General features: G+C 33.3%; 5 protein-coding genes and 1 long non-coding RNA gene across 7 annotated transcripts; 3 read left to right on the top strand and 3 right to left on the bottom strand.

Moving 5' to 3' along the window:
* Positions 1-1569: 1569 nt before the first annotated feature.
* Positions 1570-4426, top strand: LOC121117234 (AP-4 complex subunit epsilon-1). Its single transcript, XM_040711607.2, has 6 exons — positions 1570-1913; positions 2006-2264; positions 2330-3165; positions 3218-3996; positions 4062-4146; positions 4202-4426. The coding sequence occupies exons 1-6, from the start codon at positions 1710-1712 to the stop codon at positions 4301-4303; spliced, it is 2265 nt and encodes a 754-aa protein (XP_040567541.1). The 5' UTR covers positions 1570-1709; the 3' UTR covers positions 4304-4426.
* Positions 4133-13701, bottom strand: E(bx) (nucleosome-remodeling factor subunit NURF301 E(bx)). 2 transcript variants are annotated; one of them, XR_011779918.1, is made up of 10 exons: positions 11933-13701; positions 11551-11846; positions 6234-11488; positions 6000-6167; positions 5745-5940; positions 5598-5682; positions 5214-5546; positions 4929-5010; positions 4766-4865; positions 4133-4709 (listed from the first exon to the last, which is right to left on the bottom strand). XR_011779918.1 is itself a non-coding variant. In XM_040711574.2 (7 exons), the coding sequence occupies exons 1-7, from the start codon at positions 13455-13457 to the stop codon at positions 5347-5349; spliced, it is 7725 nt and encodes a 2574-aa protein (XP_040567508.1). In that variant the 5' UTR covers positions 13458-13701; the 3' UTR covers positions 5090-5346. The 2 variants fall into 2 exon arrangements, 1 of the variants encoding a protein (XP_040567508.1); XM_040711574.2 differs by lacking the exons at positions 4133-4709; positions 4766-4865; positions 4929-5010 and having other exon boundaries at positions 5090-5546.
* On the top strand, positions 4445-4927 carry LOC121117244 (BAG family molecular chaperone regulator 2). The gene has a single exon (XM_040711617.2). It carries the CDS (start codon positions 4445-4447, stop codon positions 4925-4927), a length of 483 nt encoding a protein of 160 aa, XP_040567551.1.
* Positions 13702-16690: 2989 nt separating the features above from the next.
* Positions 16691-18892, bottom strand: LOC121117210 (uncharacterized). The gene is made up of 2 exons (XR_011779917.1): positions 17076-18892; positions 16691-17016 (listed from the first exon to the last, which is right to left on the bottom strand). It is a non-coding gene; the product is annotated as an uncharacterized lncRNA (long non-coding RNA).
* Positions 18893-19047: 155 nt separating this feature from the next.
* On the top strand, positions 19048-21553 carry Rheb (Ras homolog enriched in brain). The gene is made up of 5 exons (XM_040711557.2): positions 19048-19373; positions 19441-19512; positions 19727-19934; positions 20380-20509; positions 20573-21553. The coding sequence occupies exons 1-5, from the start codon at positions 19322-19324 to the stop codon at positions 20663-20665; spliced, it is 555 nt and encodes a 184-aa protein (XP_040567491.1). The 5' UTR covers positions 19048-19321; the 3' UTR covers positions 20666-21553.
* A 3566-nt stretch (positions 21554-25119) lies between these two features.
* On the bottom strand, positions 25120-25587 carry LOC121132105 (THAP domain-containing protein 1-like). Its single transcript, XM_040727553.1, has one exon. It carries the CDS (start codon positions 25585-25587, stop codon positions 25120-25122), a length of 468 nt encoding a protein of 155 aa, XP_040583487.1.
* Positions 25588-26241: the final 654 nt, after the last annotated feature.

Genomic DNA, 26241 nt, shown 5'->3' with positions numbered 1-26241 from the left:
TTCGAAACTTAAGAAAACACATTGATCAGTACTTTTTTATTATTATTTAAATTATTAGCAACATAGGATTTATTTAGTCATTAATCCATTGTTATTAATTATCATATTCTCTTTCCTCTACAGTATGACAGATATTAGAAAAATCAGTTTTTTTGTTGTTGCTTTTTTTTCACTAATGAGATTGTGTTACATTTGATGAAGTCTAATTTCACTTTCTAATGGTTATTACTAATATGTTTCTCGAAATTGATTTGGGTCTCATGACCAGTCTTGAATTAATTTTTAATGGTCTTGATCTCGTCTTCTTATAGTCTTGTCTTTGTCTCAGCACTTTGTTTTATTGCAAAGACCAAAGCGACTAGAGGCAGTTTATGTTAGTCCCAATTTCTTAGTTTTAGACTTTTCAGGTAAGGGAGTTTTAATCACAACACAACTAACATACCTTTGAATACCAATGAAAAACTTCGCTAATGCTTTTATTGAGCTAATTGTCTCAATATGTATGTGAAGTTGGTGGAAATCAAATTTGCTAGTATTATCAAATCCCATCCATCAACTTAAGTTGAATTAAAAAACTAGATACTTGATAGTTAATATTATATTCTGATAGTTCAGAGTTCGTAATGTGATCTTTCATTTTTCTTGATGGAGCAAAATTTAATTGATAGGTACTTTGCCTAAGTGAATGCTGAGACTTACAAAGTGCAGCTTAAGCTTCTTTTTGATTCGCTAAAACCCTTGGACGCGTGTAGGTATAATTTAATTTCATTACTTAACTTGTGTATACTTAAATTATAATATCTAAATGCCATATCAATTCCCGAACTTATTGATCCAAGAACTCCCAATGATGATACGCCCCTCACCATATTGGAATATTACTGTTGTGAAGATCTAGGATTTCCACACAAATATTTTTTTTTACTTATAATTACTAAACTTTTGCCATATGAGCTAATTATAGGCTGTGTTATTATATACAATTGTTAAAATGTAACAAAATAATAATACGTGTTTTACTATTAATTTGACACATTGTTTAAAAAAAAAGAACATAATAATATTCTTCAAAATATAAATTCCCTATTTATGAGTTCTTTAATATTTTATCTTATTGATCATTCGGTTTTTTTTTATAGAAATGCAAATGCTATTTCATTATTGTGATTGTTGTCCGGCGAGTAGAAGTTTCAAAATCCTTTTTATTTCTGGTATTAAAAATTGTTCAAGCCATATGGTAGTAGATGCTTTAGAAAATTGGATTTCCCGAGTATTATTTAATATTTACTAAAATATTTAAATATCTTTAGAGAGAATAGTGGAAATCCCAAGGCATCATATTCGGTTCTGTTAGCAAGATAATTAGATTAAACCCTATATTTATTATATTCAAGATAAATTACAAATTATTGTTAGTTTCTGTTTCTCACATGATTATTTCATGTTTAATTCATACTATCTACTTTTTCTTAATAAATTATTGACTTCGTTCAAAGTTGCAAAGTAACTAATAGTAGTCTACCAAATTGCCAAACGTTCTATATATTTGAGAAAAAAGATGTGTTTGAGGTGAGTTGGTTGCGTGATTTTTGAAGAGCCAGGAATAATATTTACTTTTCTATAAAAATTAAATTTATAATTGAAGCTGTGTTTTGATGAGCACATGATTAATGATTGAATATATCTCATTCTAAGAGGCATTATCAATCATGTCAGCCATGATTGGACGTACCTGGAATTATCTTACTGCAGCCGTGAGTCCTGAATCCAATTCCACCATAAAATGGACTCCCCCGAAGGATTTGGCAAGTCCGGGATCTGATTTACCTAAAGGCCTGGCTTCATTCCTTAAAGCCTTGGTGACTCAGCCAGACTATCAAAGAATTATAGAGGACAACATCACTTTGGTCAAGGTATTAACTATTAATAATTCCAGAGGCATTCCTGGTGATGTCACTACAATATTTCGTATTAACTACTACTCTGAGTCTGTTTCCCAAATTAGGCTAAATTGGAAGAACCTGACGTGAAGAATCATGCAGTTGCTGATTGTTTACTACGTATGACAATGGCGGATATGTTGGGATTTAATGTAGAGTTTGCTCGAGTCCATGCTTTAAAGCTGGCGCAGAAAGGAGACTCTCTTCCCCTTCGCAAAATAGGGTATCTCACCTCTGTTGCACTACTAAAAGAGTCACAAGATCCATTAAATCTATTATTAGTAAACACCATCATCAAGGATCTATCCAGCAAAAACCCTATTGGTTTATCCCATCACCATATTTCTTTGAGTAATATTTAAGTTCTAATATTTCTTTCTTTTTTATAGAAATAAATTTTGCTCTATGTGCGTCCTCAAGCCACTTGATTCCAGATGAAGTTATCCCACTCCTTCTTCCATCTCTCATATCCAAGACGACACATATAAAGGACTTTATTCGTAAAAAAGCATTGGCATCTTTACATAAACTTTTGAAAAGAAATCCTGAATTGGCTTGTTCTATAGAAGGTCCAACAAGGCGGTGTTTAATTGATCCAAATCCAGGTGTGGTTGCCGTCGCTATTCAGGTAGCTATGGATTTAGTTGAACAAGTAGATTTGTTTGACATTTTACCAGGAATACTCGATGTTGCGGACCAAATTCTTGATGATAAATTTCCAAATGAGTTTAAATATAAAAGTTTGTCTGCTCCTTGGATGTTATGTGATGCAATTAGTCTTCTTTCTCGTATCAATAAAAAGGAAACTAATAATGTATCCTCCAAGTTAAGTGAACGCTACGTACATTTTTTGAAACGAGTCATAAGTAAATCTTTTGGATCAAAAGAAATGATTTCATGTGCTATTATATTTGAGTGCATTAAAGCTATCAGTATCTTGATAGATAAAAACAGTAAAACCGATTTAATAACCAAAGCCCTTCCTGCCGTCTCCAAATTTCTTCAAGACAAAAGTTCTAATTTGAAGTATATGGGTATTGCTTCTATGGAACTTATATTCATGGACACAGATTTGGTTCTTTCAACTGAACAGGAGAATATCATATCCAGCTGCTTAAGCTATCCTGATGAGAGTATTCGTCGTAAAACATTGAGTCTTTTGTATGTTTTGGCTCATGATAAGAATGTTCGACAAATCTGTACTACTTTACTTAGTTATATTAAGGTGGGCATCATCAACTTTCGTATATCTATTTATTTATTTAATGATTTTTTAGGAATCTGATGATAAATACAAAAGAAAAGAGTTTATCACCAAAACATCTGATCTAGCAGATAAATTCATTGATAGTCAAGGCATGGATTGGTATATTAATGTCCTTCTTCGACTTTCTCAACTGTCACCCTCCGAAATGAGATATGATTTTTTATATCGAATAAAAAGTACCCTAGGGTCTAAATGCTCCAATCCGAAGGAGCAATCCAGTATTGGGTCAAAGTTAAAATCTATTTTGAGTCGATTTCTTCTTAGTGATGGCGTAAAGATATCAAAATCAATTACAAGTTTGTATATATGGTGTTGGTCACACTTTGATCCTAAGTTTGAAGATTTTTCATCCATTATTGAACTTGCTATTAAAGCAGATAATGAAGAATCAGTTATAGACGCTCTTTCCTATATATTCATTCATAATCCAACCGTTTGTTTCCCCATGGAAGTACATGAGTTTATAACTAAGTGTTTAGAAAATCAAAATGAAAGAATCAAAGACAAGGCTAGGGAAATCAAATTTCTAATTAAAATTTTAGAAGGAGAGACCCTTCCAAAAGTTTCTACATTAGACGATTTTACTCTCACTTTCCTTGACAAATACATTGTGGAGAAAATTGGAACAAAGCAACAAAATCCATTCAATAAAAAAAGGTCTCCTTACCATGAAGCTGTGATACCTTTTGAGGATATCAATGTGGATAAGTCCAAATTGAGGCTAGCACCATATAATGAACTTTCCTCTCTAAATCCAAACAATAATACAGTTTTAAACACACTAGCCGAGTAATTTTACATATTTACGTTATGATATGTATATTATATACGTACCTTCTTTGATATTATTACAGAGATGAATTGTCGGAAGTTGAGCACTCGATATGGTCTTTTGATGGGTGTAAAAAAGACGAAAACAACATAATTTCAAATAAATTAGTGAGTCTTGTTTATTTGATTAAAAATGCAATTAATAATTATTCAAAACTTATAGTCTGACTCCATGGAATCTTTTTTTGTTGAAGAAAAGAATCAGAGCTTTGGATTGGATTCTTTATTAAAAGATGATCTTTTAACGGCTTTGGACGAGGAATAGAAAATATACAAAATACATAGAAACATAAAATACTTTATTTCTAAAAGCTGTAGAATATACTTTTGTTAATTTTTGGGATTTTATTTAACTCTTTTTATATGCATTTTTAACATTACTTACAGATACAATTATTTCCATAATATGGATCGGACTGAACTTGAGCCTGAACAAGAATTTGAACTAGACTCCATTCTAGAAATTTTAGATGATATTGAGAAAGAAATCGAAGCTTTCAAGAAAAAGGCGCAATCCCTTGCTGAAGAGAAAAGCCGTTTAGAATCTACTTTAGGAGTTATAATAAATGATTTTAAAAGCCACAGTGATATTGATAGTGAAGAAGTTGCCGTGAAGGCCGAAAGGCTCTCTCAAAGACTTGATGCAGCAGCCAAGATATATATTGAGATCCCTAGAGATTCTTGTCAAACGGATGCCATTATTAAGTTAGAAAAATTTATTTCTCACCTAGACGAATTACCAAAAAATGTGGTTGTGAGTTTCCACAATGCGACCTGTGGAAAAGATCCCTTCGATCAAAAATTTGAGAGTATCTTTTTGGCGTGTTCTATAGATGATCAAAAATTCATTAAATCAAAGTTAGAAAAAAGGATAAAAGAGATTAACTGACGGTTTCTGAAGAAAATATTGTGTTGTGCTACATGGATGACTAGGAAGATATCATTTGTCGGTTGGTGCAATTTTTTGAATATCTAATGGATAATGGTTGAATAGTTAATTAATTAATTTTGAGAGAGAATTACTATAAATAAATTACAAACATGCTATGTATTAATTATATATATAAATAAATATATATTATTTAAGAGAAGAAATGTTCCTTTTGATAGTATAGTAATAATAATAATAATCTTTTCAATATTATAACAAAAGCACACATTGGAGTTGAAAATACCTCAAATGTTTTTTCGGATCTCTATGGTTTATTTAAATAAATATAAATATTGTTATTTTTCAATTCAATTGGAATGCCTCCTAAAGGTAAAAAATAAATAAGAGTTTAAGAGTGGATCCATTTGGGCCTAATTCTACGAAGGGGCCACTTTTTCTCTAACATGGGCTAACTTTTGAGCGAAATAATTTTCAAGACTTTCAGCGCATCTAAGAACTTGACTGTTATCCTGATTAAAGTATCGACAGTTTTCGAATATCCTCATGACGTCCCCAACAAAATCACTGAGTCGTTGATACTGACTTTGATTGACACGAAGTTCGATAGTTTGGAGATCTAAAATATGATGATTAGATTAATCATTTCTTATTTAAAAGAAAAACTTACCCATAGGCTCCTTAACAACAGTGTAGTAATTAGGCACATCATTTGGATCCACCGGTTCTTTAAACGGCCAACTGTTGCGATTAGACTATGAATAAAAAGGTGAATGAATGTGTTTGAGTTACGATTATTTAAAAAATAACAACTCACAATTAGCTGTTTGACAAGTTTTTTGACCAATTCATTGTCACTTTCATTCAAGGGTTTTAGATTTGCGTAATTATAAGATGTGTTAGAATCACAGCGGGGACAAATGTACTCGTCAATATTATCAGCCTCAACTTGTAAAATGCCGACACATCGTCCATGAAACCAATCAGCACATCGCTCGCATCCTATGTAGAATCTGGTAAGGAGGATAATAAAGTTATAATTAGTTCAAAACTTGGAAAAAACAAATCTTACTGTAGATCATCATAGGGTTGACGACAAAGACAATAAATTTCCTGATTGTCTTTGGCACTCTTGCATTCATCACAAAAATATTCTGTCATGGTTTTGGACATTTCTTCAGTAATACCAACACAATTTCCATGAAACCAGTTGTTACAGGTATCACAGCCTACGTAAAACCTGGAATAATGAGTGAAGTATAATTAATGAAAAGTTAAGTACAGAAACTTCCTAAAATGTACGTACTTTGTAGCGTCATATTTAGTTTTGCAAATGCAATAGACTTTATCTTTTTTTATTATTCCAGCTTGAATGGCCGCAGCTGGTGGTACTGAGGAAGAACTTCCACTCTTTTTCTTTTTTCGGTTTGACGGTGAAGTAGATTCATCTTCCTTTTTACGCTTAAAGGATGATGATGTGTCTTTACGGTTTAGATCGGAGAGATTAGTTTTTACTTTATCAATTTCTTTTTGAATTACAAACTGAAGTTCTTTCTCTTGTAGTGCTCGTTTTTTAGCAATGTCCTTCTTTAATTGTTCTTTCTGACGGAAAAGCATAGATGATATTTTGTTTTCAATATGATGCCTTCTCTTTTCATCGAGTCTTCTAACAGATGAAGACGAGACACTTCTAGGTCTATGGGGTGTAGAAATAGAGGTATTAATTTTAGGAGGTGATATATGTGCTGGTTCCTCCTCTTGTGTAGTGATGGTTGTTTCCTCAGAAATACAGGAATCAATTTCTATATTATGTTGGGGTTGTTCATGCGCAATATCAATTTTGGAGGCTTGTTTCTCCTCCCAAGCATTTGGTTGCCATTCATCCTCCATAGGCTCACCAGAAGTTGATTCAATATTTGAATCCTTGATATCTTCAGAATTTTGACTCTCCTGAAATGCCAATAACTTTTGCTCAATTTCTGGTTCCAAGTCTTGATCAGTGAGAGCATTCTGAATTGTTTGTTGAATATATTCCTGCGTAACCTCAAACTTACTTGCGTCACTTGGAGCTCCTTTACTACTATTGCTAATTTCAGAAGTATCCCCTCTTGTCTCTTCATGAGAAATTATATTGGGATTTGCAACGCCCAATATTTTTTGGCCAGACTGTGTTACAACAAGCATACGTTGGCCAGATGTTGTTTGGTGAACGGCTGTGGGTCTCTGAGCTGCTTGAACCACTTTATGTGGTAAAGGAGATACCAGATTTTGTTCTTCTTGTTGCTGTTGGTGAGAAACGGATGGTGATGAGGATGGCTGCTTAGGGGTTTCATAAATTGGGGGCTCTTGATTAACTACAGTAGGCGGAGGAGATGAGGCCATGGATTGATCTCTTTTAAGTTGTTCTGCTTCTTGGCGAAGTCTATGTTGTTGATCAATCCTTGATTGGATTGAAGGCGGTAAAACAACTGCAATTTTTGTTGGAGGCACACGATTTTGGAGCTTAGCTTCAGCTTGCGCTTTAAGAAGCTGAGTTTTTACTTGTTGTTGAATAGACTGTAATTGCTCTCTAGATAAGTTTGCCCCTTGAATGCCTTGAAGAATGATTCTAGGACCTTGTGGAGTTTGAATGAGTTGAGCCGTAACCTGAGCAGGTGATGAAATTTGAGGTTCAGAAGAAGTATTTGCAGCTTCTTTAGGCAACTGTACGTCTGATGGCACATCTTGTTTCAATGGAGAAGATAAGGTATTGGCCAAAATACTCCCAGTGTCTGAAATATTTGGCTGAATTTGAGATGGTGATATGGGATTTTGAGGTAAAATAGATGTGATATTAGACATTTGGGGTGATTGTTGCTGTTCTTCCGCCTGAGAGTTTGGTGCCATTATCAAAACCTGTTTACCACCTATGTTACCTAAGCGCGCAGTCCCAGAGCTTAAATGTTTTGCAATTAATTGGGCCTGAGCCTGGTCAGGCCCAGATACTATCATTTGGTTTCCCCTAAACGTTACTGTATTAGAACCTAACGACATAACACTAACAGTCTGAGATTTTTGATTCGGTGATTGTTGTTGTTGCTGTTGTTGTTGTTGTATTTGGGCCTGAGGAGATGTTGCTTGTACTTTATTCGTTGCCGGAGAAATTTGAAGAGATGGTTTCTTAATAGTAATCGTTGGGGACTGTGTTTGACTTTGTTGTTGTTGCTGCTGCTGTTGATGTTGTTGAGCAGCTAGTGTAGCTGCTTTTGGAATGCAGTAAGTTTTTCCATTGGACATAAACACCGTCATTCCAGGAGGAATTTGAGAGCCTGGAGGTAGTTGTTGGGCAACTATTTGTTGTTTACCAGGAGAATCTATAGTAGAACTGTTTGTATTTTTCATTTCATAGCCTGCAGGTTTAGTATTGGAATATGTTTGCGAATTAGAGATGGTAGAATTACTCGTGGAGTTAAGGGTGCTTGTAGTAGAGCTGTTGGGTTGAGAAAATATTTGTAATTTGCCATCTGGCATTTGTACAAGTTGCTGGCCGGGCAAAAGTCCTTTTACTTGGATCTTACCATCACTGCTACGAACAATTTGGACTTTCTGTTGAGTAGGAGTAGAAGATGCTGTTGTTGTTACTGTCGGCTTTGATGGAACAGTAGGGGTACTAACAGTGGATTTCCCAGTCCCCCCGAGGGGAACAACTTGTGTTCCAATTATTTTTCCATCCTTAGAAATAAATACTTTCTTTGTTGTGGGTGCAATTGTAGATGGTGCTCTGTTTAAGGATTGAGTATTCAAAGTGGGTGATGGCGAATCAATTGATTTCATAGTAGGAGTAGATTTTACAAGAGAAATCGTACCATCAGGGTTAGTAACCCTTCGAATTATAGTTGGAGTGCAAGGCCGTACTGAACTATTAACCTGAGTTCCCAAAAGTTTTTTTGACTGCGAAGACTGCTGAATCGTCTCTCTGTTCGTCTTAATATTTGTTTGCTGAGGTGTGCCTGGTTGTGGTTGCTCATTTTCATTATTTTTAACATTTCTTTCTCTCCTAGGGTAATCATTTGAAAGACCAGGATCGTATTTAACAGGTTCTCTAATCGCTGTTCCAGTTCTAGATCGAGTTACAGTATTCATTGCCTTTTCCTTCTCAATTTTTTCTCGAAAAGCTCTAATTTCCCATAATTCTAATAGAGATTCATCGGACCATTCTTCTTCCACTTTTGGTTCAGATTGTTGTGGAGATTCTGCCCGTTTACGTTTCCTTAGACCTGATCGAATTGGAATAACTTCAACCACAGTTTTAGGTGCGTCAAGTGGTATGATAACTTTCCTCACAAGAAATTCATTTTTTTCAAGATGGCGCCCGGAACATCGTTGTTTAAGTATCTCTGTTGTAATAATACTGGTGTCAGTAGTAACTTGATGTTTTCCTTCGGCAGTAAGAGGTTTGGCAAACATGTCGTCCCATCGAATACAACCCCAAAGAATGCGCATTTGTAAGGCAATTGCATGGATTGATGAGAGAGAAGCTGTACGATACAGCCATGAAGTACGAAAAGTAGGCCTTGGACATGGATATGGCCAAAATGAATTGTTCACCTTCGCTGAGTAATTGAACCCCTCGGCATTAATAGCTCCAGCTTTACGTGCAAGGTGCTTACTGTCATGTCTAGAGAGAATTAAAATACTCCTACTCTTGCGGGATTTAGAGAAAAAATGAGGCGCCACTGGATATTTTACAATCTTACTGGATTTTTTGTCAGAACTTGAATTCTTAACCCTTTTTAAATATATTTTCTTATAGGTCTTTTTAGAGCTATAAATACGATCAGATTCCTCCTTTTCAGTATCTAACTTTGTGAGATCGGAGAAAGTACTATTACATCGTTTGTTTGCGGCGCTAGAGTCATTGGCAGTTGATTCTGGTGTTCCACATAATTCTGATTTAACAGATCCATTCTGGAGTGAAGAACCGCCACTCTTAATATTTCTTGGTTTTTGCATCAAACTCTTCAAAAGATTCATGAAAGCTTGAAGGGCCATATTATGAGATGTAAAAGATTGATAAAAAAGTGATTCAGAAACTGTAATTCCGTATTCTTGAGGTGCTTTATTGATAACAGAGATGTAGAATGCTCTTGCTTCTTTCAATGGGGATCTTCTACTAGGACAATTTGTTGAGTAGCAAGGTGTCAAGGACAAAGTGAAAGATTTATAATTGCGACACGTTGGTGAAAAACAGTTAAACTTTTGAAAACTACTCTTTGCGTCTTCTTTGAGCTTATTGATGATGATCCATATATCTTTTTTTACTTTTGAAAGAACTTCTTCATACTTTTGATTGTGAGGATTATCATTGATAGATTCAACAGATTCGCTATCGTTAACTTCGTCGGATTCATTTTTCTTTTCTGTCAAACATTGCTCTTCAATAGTCTTTAATTGCAATCTTCGAGCAAGAAAATCATCAATCACATGAGCTTTTTTAGCAACTTTAGGAAACAAAACTCGTGTAGGATTAGATAATCCATTTTCAACGTCTACAACATCAACTAAGGCATCCTCGGGAGGTATTTGGCGATCAAGTCTAGCATTCCTTAAGGCTTCTTCCAACTTTTTCTTCTCAATTGCAATCTTTGAGTTATCAGAGGATTTACTTTCCTCCTCTTCAGATGACATGGAGTTCTTTTTTGCTTCTATTTCTGCTTGTCTTTTCAATAGATATTCAAACGCCCGAGGCTCCATCAGAACAACTTTACTAGAGCCATCTCTGGTATCAGTATATTTCACTGCAAGACGATATGGACCAGCCCTAAGTCCTAACGTACGTGAATCTGTTGGGTTGAAGTTACGTACTGACGAAAGCCATAGCCAACCGTGCTGGCCATGGGACCTATATTCTTCTCCTTTTTGCTTCACAATCAAATGTTTCACTCCTAATGTATACTTAACAAATGTCATGTATGGCTTCAGCCTCTCATCTCGATCATCGCTTTCACGTTTTTCGCGTTTTTCCATCTTTTTCTTTTCCTCTCTCATTCCAGCAGTAATCCTTTTGAGATTGATATGACCGAGCTGATCCCTCCAAACATTAAGCATAATGCAAGGCCTCATACAACACTGAAGGACAGTTAAAGCACGACTAAAATCTCTAGATGTCACACTTTGATTCACTGCACCAATCCAGGGTTTACGAAGAATGCTCCAGTTTGCATGCATGAACATACTAGGTATACTATTTTCCAAATGTATAAGTGTTTGGCGCACAGTGCTCATTAACAACTTCCGAGTACCAAAAAGATTTCCTTGCCATTTGAATACAGAGGCATCCGTCAAAGAGAACTTGTGGCTAATATATCTTTTTTTATCTCTCTCTTCATTAGCTTGAACTTTACTGATAGCTAAAGCATTCGTTGTGTAAGAATTGACATAGTTTCGATAATTGCCTTCTTGTCCCAATTTATAGTAAAAAGTACCAGCATTGAGTTGAAGTACACTTTGACGCGTCAAACGGAGTTCTTCGGCTAATTTTTCATCTACTTTTTCTTTACTTGGCGTTGATATTTCATTAGTCTTAAAAATATAATGAAATAATTAAAGAATAAAAATTAAGTATATTTTATATATAAACAAACCTCTTTTTTTATTTCATCTTCTTCCTTCAAATCATCAGTAATAGTTTCTTTCGAGTCAATATTAATCTCATCTTTAATATCTATATCATTATTGCATGAAAGATCTTCGTCCTTAATTTCAGTCTCTTCATCTGAACGATCTGAATCTTTCTCTTTAATTTTTTCCCCTTCATCCTTCTCGATTATCTCATCTTCGTGGTCATTCCCACTACGCATTTCCTCTTGAACACGTTTTTCTTCTTCGAAACGTTTAGTTTCTGCCTCAGATCTTTGATCCTGGACCTTTTTTATGGCCTCTACAAAGGATTAACAAAGAGAAAAAAACATTTAAATATTCATCGTAAGCAAAGAAAACAACTTTAAAACCTAAAAATTCACTTACCATTTTCTATTTCTAAATATGTCTTTCGACTACTATCTTTATTTTCCTGCGTTAATTCTTCTGTCATAAGTATTTGCCTTTCAATTTCAGGTCTCATATTTTCTATTGTGGCACAAAGTTCCGTTTCGTAGACATCAGGATCAAGTGCATACATTACTTCCTCAAATTGACTTTTAAAAGAAAAATAGGACACTTTTGGTTCATTATTATCATCGTCTTCTTCCGGTTTATGCTCAATAAAAATTCTACGAGATATAAACCAATACTTATTTCCCCGTCGATCGTAGCCTAATACTTCATGTCGAATTTTAGAGCTTTCCTCACCTTTAGAATAACAATCTGTAACTCCTTTAATGTAATTATCTTTACATATTTGACAAGTCCATTCTTCCTCATCAGGGACGTCCGTAAGTGGAGGATTAAGACAAGTTAAATGATAAGTTCCACCACATGTATCACATACCACCATATCCCCTAAGCGATGACAAACCCGACAATGATCTTCAATTGAAGGAGTTCCTTCGCTCGTTATGTATTCCCTAACGGCTAGTGTAGCGAGGAATTGATTGCAAAGTATAGAAAGAACGCGTATTCTAACTTTAGTATAGTCCTCGCCAAAAGGATATTCGTTCTCTTTCATGAGTTCAACCGCTTCACGGAATGGAGGAATGTCATTGGAAGAAAGGAAAGCTTTTAAATTTTCTGGCCATGTGACACTATCCACAAAATAGAAAGTACATTGAAAAGAGTCTTTTTGGTCTACAGGTCCATATGTGGAGCCTTCTTTCTCATCCGCTCGCAAAAGAGCTTTGAGAAGTGCAATATGAATTTCACTTAAGAGATTGCTTTGCTCATCAGAGTTCATAGCCCAGCAGAAATCCTCTAGTAGAAAGGGACTTAACCTCAGGAGAAGTCTGTAATGAATGAGAATCTCATAGATGGCAACAACATCGAGAAGGCCCTCGGGCGGGAGAGCCAGATCCTCGGAGCTGTCTGGCAAATGCAGTTGAGGGGCTTCTTCATCTTGGGCGAGCCAAAGAGGAAGAGTGTCCGGGGGGATGAAGACGGGGTCCTCAGGGTTGATTTCCACGTCGCACTCCTCAGTGGAGCAAATACTGGATAACATATCCGACTCATCCGAGTCCATTCTCGAGTCTGGGTCATCCTCATCTCCATCCTGATCCTCATCAAAGGCTCCATCGTCCTCATCCTCGAAATCGGATCCATAGTGATATTCAGAGTCTTTGTAGTTGACTAAATTGGGATTGTAGCCTCTTCCAGAGCCTCCTGAAGAACTTGGGGTATTGCTACTTTTGCAACTGGAGCCTCCTGAGGATTTGCCGCCCTTTTTCTTCTTTTTCCGAGATCGAGTAGGAGCAGGAGAAGAGGCACGCGAGCTTTTCCGGCTTCCCCTCGGCGTTTCTGAACGGGATTGCTGCTGCTGTGCGTCCGACTCAAGGGCTCGTAGAGTTTTCGAACGACTCCTCCGGGAGCTCCTCCGAGCTGCCGCCGCCGAGGTGTTCATCCTTCTTTGACTTTTGTTGTTTTTTTTTCTTCTTCTTCTTGTTGTTATTATTATTATATGCTGTTCTTGTTTTCATGAATCTCCTCCGGGCTTCCAAAGGATATCCCTTAAGGTTACCCACTTTGAGTCTCTAGCTTGCTCTCTTCTTCTTTCTCTTCTTTTTCCTATCTTTCTCTCTCTTCCCTCACCCTTATCTCACTCACTCACTCTCACAATCTCTTCGCCTCCTTGTCTCCGTCTATCTATCTTCTTCTCTTTCTTCCAACATCCCTTCTCTCCTGCCAATTCTCCCGTCTCCCGCCACTTCAACATGGCGTCGCTTCCTTCCACTCCACTTTTCCACTTTTTCTCCTTTTTTCCTCTTCTTTCCTAAATAGCTAAAAGCCATGATGGTATTCTTCTTTCTTTTTTTACCTTCTTTCTACCCAAATTTCACACCTCCTCACCTTTTACTGTATACTTTTTATAGCTTTTTTAAATCTATTTTAATATAAATTAGAATTGATTGGATGTATATCATCACATGATTTGAAAGTTTGGAGTAATTTGGATTACTTTTAGTACATAAAAAATATAAATATACAGTATTGACATAACACAAGTTCAATTGTCATATCCATGGAATTTCACTAGTCGTATTTAGTTTTTTTAATTAAATTGATACACGTCTTATGTAATTGTAAACTATAGACAGTATTCAATAGACTTTAAATGAATAATTTAAAGAATCTCTCAATTATACTGATTTGTTGAACGACGTCTTTTTTTCTAGCTAGCACACAAGCGTCTTTCTTAAACTTCCCGCCAAAAAGTTATTTATACATAAAGTAATGTTATGTATAGATATATTTCAACACTAAGATAAAATATACCTTTTGCACCACTTGATGAAATTAATATGATATAGATTGTGAAATATAGAAAATTATTTACTTATTTATATGATATTTTTTAACCTGACGCGAAATCTGTGAGATTTGTAACTAGCTATCATGATTAAAATTCAATGCCTACAGTATTATTTAAGAAAATCTATATATTTCCTTGTATTATTGTATAAAATATTTCCGCCTTGTTCATCGATTTCCTATCATATATTAATGCAAAGCAAAGATATTTGAACCATATTACACAATCAATTGCTCAATAAATATGATAAAATGTAATAATGAACCATCTTAATTAATCCATTAAAATGTTTCTAAAAAAATATATACGTTTGACTGGTTCTTTTTTTTTTTTTTTAAATGCATTGGGGTATAGGGTGGAGCTTATTTTTTAAATTTGACAAATGTTGAGTTCCGAGGGTCTTAAATTTTTTCCTTTTACACTAAAGACATCGTATACAAATTTTGAACGGTTTAAAAAAATATTTAGAGGTAGCTCAACGGCTCCAAAGTTTTGAAATTTTACCATTTTTTTGCAAAAATGAGTATTTTTACCTAAATATTGTCGAAAGACTTTGTGTTACAACAAATCTTAGTATACAAGAAATTTAGTTAAATACATGAGCTATCGAAAATATCTTATAGGGTTTTCACTAACATTTTGTGCTAATTGGTCAAAAAGAGCAAAGACTACCATATCTTAGAATATTTTGTTCTATGTCTATCTGATGCTCGTTGAAAGATATAGTATCCATATTAACAATTTATGTGTCCCAAATAATTATTAGCAATTGTTAATTTATTACTCAAAATCGAAAAATCAGTTTCAGTTAAGATAAATTTGACCTTTTTCCGAACTTTTACTGAGTTTTTTTTTTTTTTTTTTTGAATAAAAAGACTTTATAAGCTAAATGTATTAAATAATTCGTAGTTGAGTATTAATAAACACTCATTGGATATATGTTGACCTTTTTCTGACCTTTACTTGATCCAAAAAGTCTTAATGGCCAAAATTTAATTAATAATTAAAGTAATTAAACCTTATTTTATTTTAAACTGAGATAACATTTCTGAGCACTGCTATTTAGTTCCAATTTTCATGATAGAAAATACGTGATCAAATTCAAGGCATGTGCACAATATATTCAAATACGGGTGGGACTGCTTTGTGCACTACTTTAAAAAAAAACTAGGAAAAAAATCTTTTACCTCTTGCATGTATCTAGACACCATATTATGGAATTAACCATAAGCACAGCATTCCAGTCATGTGTTGGACCTACGTTTTCTCCTGATGTTCTAAAGATTTCAATAAAAATGGCCATCCATTAATACATATGTATAAGTATGATACGAGAATTGAAGATTTCAAATTAGCTAGTCTTGTAGAAGATGTGCGACAAGAGCCCCTTGATTTTGCGAAGAAATTTATGGAAACAAATCTTCCTCGACACGACTATAAAGAGCTAGTAATTATATTTTCGTTGATGATGTACATACATGCTCGATCTGTAAAATTTATGTAACCTGGTTGCTTTACACAACGCCCGTTGGCTATCAAAAGTTTTATACTGCCTAAAAATTTGGATGTTTCGATCACAATTCAAATTGACAGACATAGAGGAACGAGGATTGCGCAATATTTTTGTGTTTATAGCGAGAGCGTATCTCCGAGCCTGGATGTCTGCTCCTCAAGCCTTAAGTTTATCTAATAATGACCTGAATTTAATAAAGTCCCTCCTTAAACATTCTTCTATTTAATCAGACATCTCGAATTTCAATATCAAAAAAATATTCAGGAACTTAAGGTACTTGTCCAAGGAACTTGTTGGATTATCTCTATTTGACAGTGCATCAAGTTCAGAATTAAAAAGATGATAATAAAGGCCATATAAAATCTGAGTAATGAAACTTAAGAAAGGCCGTGATTTACTCTCAATTGAATTAATATACAAAAACTTGAAAGACTTCGCTAAGGAAGAATCAAAGAAACTGTTTCAAAGTCTGCACTTCCAAGATAAATTTCTTGAGACGATTCTAACTTATGGAATGATTGAGATGACCACCGACAAACTCTTGATACTATCATTAATTTAAAAGTAGTTAATGATCCTGCTAAGCTTAGAGTCGGTCTCATTAAAGAATATCGAGTCTTACTAACATCTGATGAATGTCAGCTCCAATTCCTCCTCCAAGTAGCCGAAGACCATCGAAGCTTATATGTCCTTGATTCAAGCAGAAACACCCCTTAAAAAACAGATAGATATCTAGCAATAATGCAATTAATGAGAATCTTCGCACTTTTTGACCAATTAGAACCAAACATAAGCAAAAAAATTATAAATATTTTCGATTGTAAATTTATTTAACTAAGTTTGTTGTATTATAAAGTTTGTTGTAACACAAAAGGTTTAGTTGATATTCAGTTCAAAACACTTTTTTTTATAAATCGTAAAATTTCAATATACGATGTTTTTCGCCTAAAAGGAAAAAATTCTGACCCTTGCAACTTGAACATTATTCAAATTAAAAAAAATAAGCTTCACCTTAGGGGGAATAGTCCAAACCGTGTCAGTCCATTTGAGCAACGTTAATTTCAGCGAGTGTCATCTTACAACATTCATTTGAGGAATTATCTATTTGAGCGAGCTTTTATTCAGGTTCCTTCATTTCTGCGACATTTTCACATAGTAAATAATACAAAATGAATACCTTAAAAGTCATCACTCACCAGAGCAGTGTTTAAAATCATATGGAAGAAATCTAGCAGGAGTTACTGAGGCTTCTATCTTATTTATTCTCAACTCCGTAAGCTTCTGTCGAGGAACGAATTTACAAAACTTATTGAGTGGGATGGCATTTAATACTTCGATCGATATGTACTTTTGAGTTGTGGAGTAGGAGCTTTAAAAAACGATGTTAGTACATGTTGACCACCTAAAATATATTTTCAAATCTTATATTCTTCTTATATAATAAAAGTATGATGATATAATTAAACTAATCAATGCGTTTCTTAACAAAAATGATATCTTAACATTAAATATCTACTTGTTTATGTATCTATTACTTTCTAAATTGTTCAAAACATCTATATTATAATATTAAAACCGTATGCCAATCAATTTTTAAATTAATATAATTTGTTTTTATCAATCATAACGATTATATCGGGCCTTCAGATGATCTTATTAATTATTCCTACAAACATAAATTATTCCAAAGATTAACCAAATCTTAATGAATAGGCATTAATTAATATTGTCAGAATCTTTGATATAATTCTAATTAGTCCCATGAAAAAAATTGTTTGAACCCCTTATTCATAACTAACTTACAATGATTTATTAAAATTTAATGAAGCAATTTGTAAAAAATAACTTTAAGCATCACTGCTTAAGCTTGAATCATAATGACCGTGTATTACATATCCATCAGTCATTGAATGATTGATAAAATTTGTCAATATCAAGGTTAATTGTAGTTCTATTAACCTTGGTCAATATAATATTAATGATTATCAACACATAAAGTTTGACAACCTGTCCAACTCTCTATTAATATACGTAAATAGTGTTGGATCGGTCTAAAAAGACTACAGTCCGGTCCTAATTAAATTTATCAGTCCTAGGACAGGTTTTTATCACCTATCAGTCTTTTATAGAAACTACAACAGCTCAAATGATGTAGTTACTACCGAGTTCTGCAGTTGCTACCTACTACGTCATTTGAGTTGCTGAAATTTCATCATAATTCTTAACCTCTCTCAATGAGACCAAGTATATTCTCTATGAGACCAGATACTTGTCTCATAGTATCTTGAAAGAGATAAGATATTTGAAGTTAAAAGTAAGGGGTGTTTGACTGGAAAACATTATTCATTATTTTTTAGTTCTTATATTCTTCAATCCCAGTTGTGAAGAGTGAAGAAAATAAAAAGACAGCTATGACTGTAGCAATGAACTTATAATACTAAAAATATAGCATTATATGGACTAAAAGATCGATGTATCGGTCCTTGGAACGATTGAATAGTAAAAAAGATTGGAGCGATAAAAAAATAGACTAAAAAGGGGGGAGACTGATTACATAATCAGTCATAGGACCGATCCAACACTACACGTACAAACGTAGTACGGAGAGGTAATCGCAACAGCATGTAAAATATAACTGAAAATATGACATCATTGGAGCGTTCAATCAACATCATTTTTTTTAGGAAAATATATACCTAGGCCATGTTTTAATGAAATTTTTAGATGATTAAGATATCGAGTCAGCATTTGATTTCCTCAAAAATATATATGAGGGCATGAATACATATTTTCAAATAGGTCTTGATTTATCACTACGTAATTATCACAAATTCAGTTACATAACTTTATAAGGACTTTGCACTTTTTTTCTACAAACTTTCAACAGCTTTCTTTTTCAAAAGATAGAGGTTTTGTTAGCACAAACGTTTTTTGCTTATATGAAGAAATGCCACGAGAAATAGATAAAATAAACATTAAGGATGTAATTTTGGAATTACATCAGCAACTGAATGTGGCAATTTTCTTTTATGAAAAAATAACACTAGCAATAACAAAACCTCCTTAATTTCAAAGAGAATTATCAAAGTTTGAAGATAATAATCTACAACGTTCATAAAAAAAAGGATGTCCCTAAAATTTACTACGTGAAGAGACAGGAATATTTTCACTGATGACGTCATAAGTGGACTCTTCAGTACGCAGTATAAATGTGAATGATATTTCTGTGTAGTAACAAAAAAAAAATAGGAGGAAAGTCTCTCGCGGTTTTTGTATTTTATTTATATAATAATATTAATAGTATAATTATCTCATCTCAGTCCCTGAGAAAAAAATGTAATTATTTCCATTTGGACAGCTTCGTTATTCTCGTATATCCCAAAAACAAGAAAACCCTTTCGCCAATTGTTTTATCTTTACTGTAAGACCCAGTCAAAATATCATGGGGCCTCCCAAGTCTCGTAAAATTGCCTTAATGGGAGCTGTTTCCGTGGGTAAGTGTCTTACATTAACATCACATCGATCAAAGTCATTGAACATTAATTATTTTCATGATTACAGGCAAATCTTCTCTGGCCATCCAATTTGTACAAGGACAATTTGTCGATTCCTACGAACCAACAATCGAAAATAGTAGATATATTTTATTTCTCTTGGGCCTTAGTGCACTAATTTGAGACTCCTCATCTAATTATGAGTTGATTCATATCCATATTGGATTTCGTATTCGATTTACGTAGTACATTCTTTTATTAATTACTTATTCGTTTCAAATGAGTGCTGACACTTCAATATTATTCTATCTCCTTAAGTACATTCATGTTCAATTGTTTAATTTTCTTTCTAGCATTTACCAAAACAGTTAAAATTAATAGACAAGAATATGAAATTTGTCTTGTTGATACAGCAGGCCAAAATGAATACTCTATCTTTCCATTGGAATATTCTGTAGGAATAGATGGATATGTTCTTGTATACTCCATTGATTCACCTAAAAGCTTAGAAGTTTGTCAAATCATACAGGAAAAATTAATAGAATTCACAGGAAACCCAAAGTAATTTCTACTTTATCTTTTTTTTAAACACAACATTATATCCACTTAAAAATATCATAATTGATGACGATCTAAAGAAAATATTAATATCTCATTCTATGTACGATATTAAAAGTCCATTTTTATTTACTAGATATTATTTTTTGTTTTCCATATCAGAAATGATTTTTACTTTCCTATTTTTTAGACATTTATCTATATTTTGCAACGATCTGTACATATCTTAACCTATATTCACTTTAATAAAAAGCTATTTTATTAATGTTTAAGAGTTTAAATACCTGAATAGTGAAGTTATAATTTATAAAGTTATTCAAGTTAAGTAATATATGCATATTTTTCATTATAAGAGTTATGCATGCGCGTACACCGTGCTTCTCTTATTTATATTTTTTAGCAAAAAAATAAAATAATAATAATAACTTAATGTTAATACTTTATTCAGTGTTCCCATTGTCTTGGTTGGCAATAAAAATGATTTGTATATGGAAAGATATGTTTCTTTTGAAGAAGGCAAAAGAAGAGCTGAAGAAATGAAAGCAGTGTTTCTTGAGACCTCTGCCAAGGAAAACCAAGTAATATTACAATGATCAAAATACATTCTTCGCCTATCTATGAATTTTTTTTTTCTTTTATAGTGTGTTATAGATATTTTTCATAAGGTGATTTCAGAAATCGAGAAACAGGATGGAAATCTCCCAGAAGAGGAGAAAAAATGTACTATTTCTTGATGTTCTAAAGAAAATAACCATGATAACTATAATAGTCAAAATTTGGCCTTTCATCTCAAAGCAATTTGATTTGATTACAATTACTAATATTGAGAATGAAAGGAAAGAAAGTCCATAATTTTTTGAAGTTTTGTTCAACGGGAAAACTGTTTGTTCTATTTATTAATTTTTTGTTCAATAACACGTAAAGACTAAACAAATCATAATTATAAGATATTTTTATTATAGTAGCTGAACATTTTGCATTTCTTGAATTATTTTTTTTTACTGTATAGACATAAAGAGACACAAAACATACATGGTTTTAATTGTTCTGATGAGTTATGTTTTTTTTTTTTTAAATTGAATGTTGAAAACATGTTTTATTAGTTAATTTCTATCGGTTTACCTGCTATGTAATAGTTTTTTTCTGAGTTAGCGCAAAAAAAGATAAAAAAGTAGATGATATAATAACCATTTATTCACTTTTTAACATAAACAGAAATGTGACATACCATTACTTAAAAAGAAGCTCAATGTGTCAATATTTTGAATCAATTTAAATAAATATATTATATTATACATATGGTAACTGCTTTCTTTGCTTAATACTAACATACACACAAGTACGTCTTCAAAAGTTGTAAGACATATAATATTTTATTATCATGGCATTCTAACGAAATTATCTATTTGTAAACTCCAATTATTATCATCAAACCTAAAAATTATTATTGAAAAAAAAAAAATTGCTACGGGTAAAAAAAGAAAGAGATAGATTGGTTGTTAATTTATGTTAAGAGTTCTTTTGTTGAGATATTGTTATTTGAGCTTTAGAAATTTACTTTGTAACGTGGAAAGATACTGCCTATTTTTTGAAATAAACAAAAGCTATTTTTCTCACTAAAATATGTATGTTTTTCTTATTTTATCCCTATTTCTATTATGTATTTGTTTTTGTTAAGCCAGTTAATAGAGTTGCCAAATATATTACCCGTTGGTAAGCTAAAAAAAAAGAAAGCGAAAATCAACGTGGTAGTCCTGACATTTTGAAGAATGTTTTGGAATAGAGGAGCTTAGATCTCATCACGTTTAATTAGATTAGCTGAGAATAGCGATGAGATGAAGGAAATAAGCAAAAACCCCTCTCCGTCTCTTGCGAGGACATAAGCACATGTCGATCCTCCATTTTAGTCCTATTCCAACAAGGTCTTCCAAACAATCCTAAGTGGTACTTTTTCTGTCTTTTATGAGCACAAATGCTGGCTGGAAATTATCGTTTTGTAAGATTTTTTTTATAAGTTTTCTTTTATGAAAAAAAGGTAAAATTCAGGCTCAGCCCAACCCAGTTTTTGTCTTCTCTAACAAATCTACTTGGATTTTCTTGCTTAAAGAATAAAATAATAATGGAAAACATCTGAGGAAAATATAAAATACTGTTCAGGTTGCAACTTCAAAAAAGTATCGTGCTCGTCTAAAGTCGACCAATTTAGGAAAAGGCTTCATCTAAATTTCACTTGTTAAAAAAGAGGGGTGTAGTCTCTACCAAGAGACAATCCAATTCTCTTGGTCTCGACTACGCCCCTCTTTGTTAACAGAAAAAAAGTAGAAATGTTCTAAAACTATGAATATCCCTACCCAATTCTCGTTTTATAGCAGCGGGATTCTACTACTCTAAATGTTTAATGCTTTATTCTACTCGAGTTTTAGACTAAAAAAAGATGCATGCCTCACAATACTAAATTTCCATAAAAACAATCTGTCTATATATTTATTTATCTATAATCGGGACATAAACAGGACTGATTTTAGCGTGATTTAAAAAAAATCACTTTTTTAGAAAACAAGGAATGCAGAGCCTATCCATATGTTCCATTTTGTTTTTATAGCCTTTTATTATTATTTTGTGTATATTTCATTTAATGACTTCGTTAATTTCATAAAAATACCTTTTTTTTATAAAAGGTTTAATATTTATGTCTCTTATAAAAAAATATTTTTGGTGTATATATTTAAAATAAAATTCCACCCCTCGTGGGGCCTAATTATGAGTGGAGCTTGTGACACTCCCCCCCAACCCAAACCGAGCCTAGACATAAACTACTATCGTTTTTCCTACATGGACGAAGTTATTGACCAGCCATGCATTTCATAACTATGGAAATCTACTGTATAAGTCAGGTACTCATTGTCTATTCAAGAACCATTTTTTTTTAAAGGGATCAATTCTTTAGTGTTATAACGAAAGATTTTGATACCATATTTGGTCACCTTTTTTAATCTCTTTAATTATGAACATACTTCACTAGTATTTTTCAAAATGGATGTAGTATTTATCGTTTGCTCCCCTTCATTCTTTCCAAGATAATAATATTGTTAATATTATCTATCTAGTTAATTCATCACAAAGAAAAACATTACTTTAAGAAGCGGAAGGTAAAAGTGAAGTAAATTAAGAAGCTGTAAAAAAATATAGGTATCTATTATCGAAGAGTTTAATTTAAAATTACATTTTAATGTTATACTGATATATCGGTCTTGAGTAATTTCATTCTCCCGAGTACGTACAGCACGCAATCTACAATTACTTAGATTTGATTTAAATTAAACATAGGTACATTATATATGTTTGTTTCAGTTTTAAGTATATGTAGACCTCATTAAGGATTGAAAGAACTGGGCATCATCATAATAACATGGCCGTAATTATTGAAGGGAGGCCTAGCCTCAATAACTATTTATCGGCCCTAAAACGGATGAGTCACCATAGTAACTCCACACTTGCCCCATCAATAACAAAACCTGGATTACTGCACTAAATAATAATTATGTTTTAACTCCTAGTTCTTTAGAAGAAACTATAAATTGTAACATTCTTTTAATCAAGGTGACTATATATAAGGTGTGTCGATATGAAAATTGCAGCGCCGTCTGGTTGATATTAGTTTACAACTTTTTGATGACGTCACAACGGAGCCAAGTTCAGTGTTAGTGACTAGTGTTAAGTGTTAACCACCGACCTATATAATAACTGTATACTCAATAGGCAAAAAAAAGGAGAGTCAACCGTCAGTAGTCATCTTAGGTACCTATAATTTGTATATGAAGATATCTAGGAGACTTCTCTCTCACTTCGAACATTGGAGGCACAACGATATTCTCGAAGCTGTATAAGGCTTAAGATAAGGATAAGATTCAAGTTATTCTCCTTGCCCTTTTAATCCAAATTCATTTATGTACTATGTCGTCTGTTAATGCCTATAATTGGAATCCTTCTTTTAGCTAAAGCATTCTTACACTTTCAACGTTCAGCGTCTACACTCACTTACATCTTGCGCCGTGACCTAATCCTTCTCATTGATAACAAATGTTATACAATAAAGTCAGTGTTCTTTGAGAAGCCATGTTGCATCAGAACAAACAATAAACTAGAATCATTTTATTACAACAATCTTTGATACTATTTATTTTTAGAAAATACAAATATAATATACACATGATATTTAAGGCTTTTTAATCATTGATTCTTAAAAAGAATCTGTTTCGAAAGAGACTTTCGTATAAATTATTTTTTTAAATGCTCAGAAATGAGGCTTAGGCTTCATCATTCATATTCTAAAATTAGGCTTCATCATGAAGCCATTTTAGAATATGTCAATATAATACGCTTTTGTAATTTAATGATGAGCTGTCAAGACTATGAGATTAAAGTTCCTTAAATATCTAGGATTTATTATTGCATATTTGTAGGACAATTTTTTTAAAAATAGTTTGATGGCTACGCAAGTTAAGAAAGTTACTCTTATATTGATTGACAAGATTTACTTTTTCGGAGCCAGTCAAACTATGAATGAAAAAATGAGCGACTGGAACTTTCCAATTCTGATTAAAAGACACAGCCGTAAAGACAAGGCCCTGTGTTGACGGTAAAGTCTCACTAGGTTCTTCTTCATCAAGACCAATGTTGACATATCCATCAAATCTTTTCCCATTCCATTGACTTTTTTTGAAAGCTGATATTTCGTCTAATGTCAAATTGACGATAATTTCTTCTTTAGATTCGAGAGCTTTATTGGCTTTCAATTTAAGAATATCAAAGGAAGATTGAGTAACACCCGGATCACTATCCACATTCGAATACCAGTTTCGAATGGTAATGAGACTATGTAGGCATAAGTCAAAGGGCTTTCTTACATAACTATATGCTTTTGTCGAGTAGAGTGACAATGTCAAAGCAAATGCTCGGAGCTCAGGAGAGTAGCTACTGCGAATTCCCTTTATACCACTTCCGATTTGCATCCTTTTTAATAGGCTTTTAGTAACGTCAGACATTGTATCAAGAATCGATAAAGCCTCTTCTGATAGCATTCTCATTGACCTCAGGTCTTTTAGAACGTCAATCAAGTTTCCTAACTTCTTGGAGATTGTATTCCGTTGACATCTGGATTTTTTAGAACGGTCTGCAAGCTCGGAAATCATATTGGTTTGCCATTGGAGTTTCTCCTTAATGACTTGAGCTGATGGAAGAGAATAGGGATGACCAATTGCACATTTTCCGTAGCGTCAAAGTGGGAAGGATCTATCTCGAGTCCAGATGGTTTGACCTTTTTAGGAGGTGAGGAGGACCTCCTTGTGGGAGACTTGTGTTTTCGAAGAGTTTTTGCAACTTCTTCTTGAAGGCGAGGCAGGAATACTTTCAATAGAGTAGACACAGCATTTTTTCTCTGGCTTACAACGCCCAGAGTCCGATTGAAGGATTCCAGAGTAAAATGTTCCGAACAAATTCTCGAAAACTTTTTGTGAGTAAATTCATCTTGCTTGAGATTCCTTACATATTGTCTGCACGTCTCTAGATCCTGGGTAGGAAAGCGATGATATGAAATTGAATTAATTGAATTGCCAGCAGCATACTTGTTTTTGCAACCAAATGTGACACAAGACATGGTAATCCTCGACTTGTATGCAACAATAATTTGAATTAACTTATTAATGAATAAGTAAAGTCACTAAAGAGTGTTTCGTACAAATAGGTACTCAAGATGGCTGCCAACAGTAGAAGGGTAACTCACTCTTTTTCTCCTTTTTATTCTATAGGTTATGCATCCAGTTACTATATAGTTCGGTGGTGTTAACTCATAAGTCATATTATTCCAAGAATCATGTCTTCTTCTAAAGATACTAGGCGTATTTGTGCTATAGCAACCTGTACAAATCCATAAGATATGCACTATGTTTGTATATTTATTTGAAAATTTATATTCTGACCTATTTTTCGATTAAAAACAATTTTTTAATGATTTAAAAAAAAAAATTAGTACTGTAATCGTTGGAGGATAAAAATTTACAATATTAGTATCGTATGATGAGTAAATAAAATACTATATTATGTATTAATACCATTGTTTTATCGAATTTCCTCCCAAATTGGCTCCTTTGTGACGTCATTAAAATATCCAGTAAACATGAGCAAAAAAATTTCTTATCGACAAACCTTATTTATAGTCTCCTTGGGTTTAAAAGGTAAAATTAGGGCTAGGAGAGAGTGAGGGTACTTGTTACGGAGGATACATGTTACACATCCAATAACTGTAAAATGT

The sequence above is a fragment of the Lepeophtheirus salmonis genome, chromosome 1 (assembly GCF_016086655.4).
Source record: "Lepeophtheirus salmonis chromosome 1, UVic_Lsal_1.4, whole genome shotgun sequence".
Classification (NCBI taxonomy): domain Eukaryota; kingdom Metazoa; phylum Arthropoda; class Copepoda; order Siphonostomatoida; family Caligidae; genus Lepeophtheirus; species Lepeophtheirus salmonis.
The sequence above is the reverse complement of the archived record's forward strand: the minus strand, read 5'-3'. Positions and strand labels throughout refer to the sequence as shown.

Bases quoted from the DNA above. Each gene is read 5' to 3' on its own strand.
- Rheb (XM_040711557.2), top strand. From the start codon at position 19,322: ATGGGGCCTCCCAAGTCTCGTAAAATTGCCTTAATGGGAGCTGTTTCC. The intron at 19,374-19,440 runs GTAAGTGTCTTA...TCATGATTACAG, and splicing joins AATGGGAGCTGTTTCCGTGG to GCAAATCTTCTCTGGCCATC. The intron at 19,513-19,726 runs GTAGATATATTT...TTTTCTTTCTAG, and splicing joins CGAACCAACAATCGAAAATA to CATTTACCAAAACAGTTAAA.
- LOC121117244 (XM_040711617.2), top strand. From the start codon at position 4,445: ATGGATCGGACTGAACTTGAGCCTGAACAAGAATTTGAACTAGACTCC.
- LOC121117234 (XM_040711607.2), top strand. From the start codon at position 1,710: ATGTCAGCCATGATTGGACGTACCTGGAATTATCTTACTGCAGCCGTG. The intron at 1,914-2,005 runs GTATTAACTATT...TTCCCAAATTAG, and splicing joins ACAACATCACTTTGGTCAAG to GCTAAATTGGAAGAACCTGA. The intron at 3,166-3,217 runs GTGGGCATCATC...ATGATTTTTTAG, and splicing joins CTTTACTTAGTTATATTAAG to GAATCTGATGATAAATACAA.
- LOC121132105 (XM_040727553.1), bottom strand. From the start codon at position 25,587: ATGTCTTGTGTCACATTTGGTTGCAAAAACAAGTATGCTGCTGGCAAT.